Source organism: Penaeus vannamei, chromosome 35, assembly GCF_042767895.1.
Source record: "Penaeus vannamei isolate JL-2024 chromosome 35, ASM4276789v1, whole genome shotgun sequence".
In the NCBI taxonomy this organism is placed as follows: Eukaryota; Metazoa; Arthropoda; class Malacostraca; order Decapoda; family Penaeidae; genus Penaeus; species Penaeus vannamei.
Window position 1 is genome coordinate 19097203 of NC_091583.1, and position 2500 is coordinate 19099702.

The 2500-nt window shown below is 43.5% G+C and overlaps 1 protein-coding gene across 1 annotated transcript in view; it reads left to right on the forward strand.

The window, feature by feature from the left end:
• LOC113824905 (uncharacterized) overlaps positions 1-2500 on the forward strand; it is an 18122-nt gene that overhangs the window by 15307 nt on the left and 315 nt on the right. The window contains exons 5-6 of the mRNA XM_070114172.1: positions 694-1025; positions 1580-1822. Of these exons, the coding sequence (XP_069970273.1) occupies positions 694-1009 (316 nt within the window). The 3' untranslated portion in view covers positions 1010-1025; positions 1580-1822. The remainder of the gene's footprint in view (positions 1-693; positions 1026-1579; positions 1823-2500) is intronic.

Below are 2500 nucleotides of genomic sequence, written 5' to 3' on the forward strand. Positions count from 1 at the left end.
ATCCCGCGAATAAATAGAGCTTGGAGTTGATGAGGCGTATGCAGTATTAGGGCGAATGGGTTTTGAATAATCCGCTCTGGCTTGATTAACTCCCGTTCTAAGTGGTTGATTTGGGTTGGTTTTGCCGAAGGAGGAGGAACGTGGTTGACGAGTTGCACGCGCTGGAAGGTGGACTCGTTTAGCGTCGGGTTGGAGGGCGTCCTGTGGGGAATGGAATCTGCTTTCGAGATTGGGGGCGGCTCTCGTTTCTCTCTGAATGTTTAAAGCTTTCTCTCTTTGTTATTCTCTCTCTTTCTCTCTGTCTGTCTGCCTCTCTCTCTCTCTCTCTCTCTCTCTCTCTCTCTCTCTCTCTCTCTCTCTCTCTCTATCTATCTTATCTCCATCTATATCTATCTGTCTCCTCCTCTCTCTCTCTCTCTCTCTCTCTCTCTCTCTCTCTCTCTCTCTCTCTCTCTCTCTCTCTCTCTCTCTCTCTCTCTCTCTCTCTCTCTCTCTCTCTCTGTTTGTGTCTGTCTGTCTATGTCTGCGTCACTGACTGTCTGTCTCTTTGCCCCCCCCTCCCCTCTCTCTCTGTCTCTCCTTTTCTGCCCTGACTGGCATTATAACTTAGGCCATTCTGAAGGCATATGATGTACATCATTATCACACACGGCACAGGGCCACGCTCAATAACAGCGCCTCCTTCCTAAACAGAATAGACACGATTCCCGAGAGCGGAGGCGGCGCCCTGGACGAGTCGCCGCCCCCGCCCGCCGAGGAGGACTCGTCCACCAGCAAGCTACCCCGCTACGCCCGCGAGGACCCCGGTATCCTGCCAGGGAGTATCCTGAGTGCCGCGGAGCCCCTCAGGTCCATCCTCAAGAAGAGGTACGACGAGGGGGCGCGCGCACTCCCGAGCCCTTACTCCAAAAGTGCCTACTACGGGGACGACCAACACCTGCTCTTCGGGGCGCCGTCCTTCGTCGAGCTCGCCGCCGCGCAGAAGCAGTACCCGGAGCATGACTCGTGAGAGCTGTGCACAGGGGGTGAGTGGGGGACGGGGGGAGTGGGGGACGGGAGGAGGGGGCGTGGAGGAGGAGGAAAGGGGAGATGGAGTGTGAGGAGGGAAAGGAGAGAAGTGTGATAGATAGACATAGAGAAAGAGAGAGAGAGAGAGAGAAAGATAGACAGAGAGATGAATAGATATATAGAGATAGAAATATATAAAGAAGCAGATAGATAGATTGAGAAAGATAGATAGATTGAAAAAGATAGATAGGTAGAGATAGATAGATAGACAGATTGATTAGGTAGAGATAGATAGATAGACAGACAGAAAGATAGACAGATAGAGAGATAGATAAATAGATAGATAGAGAGAGGGAGGGAGGAAGAAGAAAGAAAGAGAGAGAGTTATGGTAAAGGGAAGACAGCGATAATGATTGAGTGATTCTATGCGTGTAGGGAGACAGACAGGGTGAACACAGGAAAACAAATTTTCCTTCTTTCTGTATCAGAAATCTTTAGAAGCTAAACGAAGACGCCACACTTGATTAACACCTTGACTGACCACTACAAAAAACCACCTCTTTACCCACAGGTGTTAACCGGGGGACGGGACCAGAGATGACGTCACGAGAGGGGGCGTGGTCTTCATCAACGTGAAGAGAAAATAGGAAAAAAAACAACGGAAGGGAAGGAAGGGACAAGGGGAAGAGAAAAAAAGGGGGAAAGGGAAAAGGAAGAAGACCAGAAGGGTAAATTAGGTGACCAAAGAAATCGCTAGAAACCGTCCATCCAGCACCAGCGGGAGATTTGGTGGCTCCTACAACACAGGGAAACAGTGAGTTCAAATCCAGCGTCATTATCACTATTATTAATATTATTTTCGTTACCCTTATCATGATTTTTTAATTATTATTAATGTTATTTTCGTTACCGTTATCGTGATTTTTTTATCATTAATATTGTTATCATCATTTGTATAGCATGCATATATATTTTTACTTATATAACTGTAACTGTGGTGCTTAATATTGTTGTCATCATTAGCGTAACATACATATTTTTTTGCCTTATATAATTGTAATTGTGATGCTTAATATTGTTGTCATCATTAGTATAGCATGCATAGATTTCTTTTTCCTTATATAAATAATCGAGATGTTTGATATTGTTGTTGTTATCATTAGCATTGCATACATATTTTTTTTTCCTTAGATAATTGTAATTTTGATGCTTGATGTTGTTGTTGCCATCATTAGTAGAGCATGCATATATTTTTTTCTTAGATAATTGTAGTTGTGATGCCTAATATTGTTGTTATCAGTAGTATAGCATGCATATATTTTTTCCTTATATAATTGTAATTGCGGTGCTACATATTGTTGTTGTCATCATTAGTAAAGCATACACATTTTTTTCCTTAGATAATTGTAATTTTGATGCCTAATATTGTTGTCATCATTAGTATAGCATACATAGATATTATTTTCCTTAGAAAATTGTAATTGTGATGCTT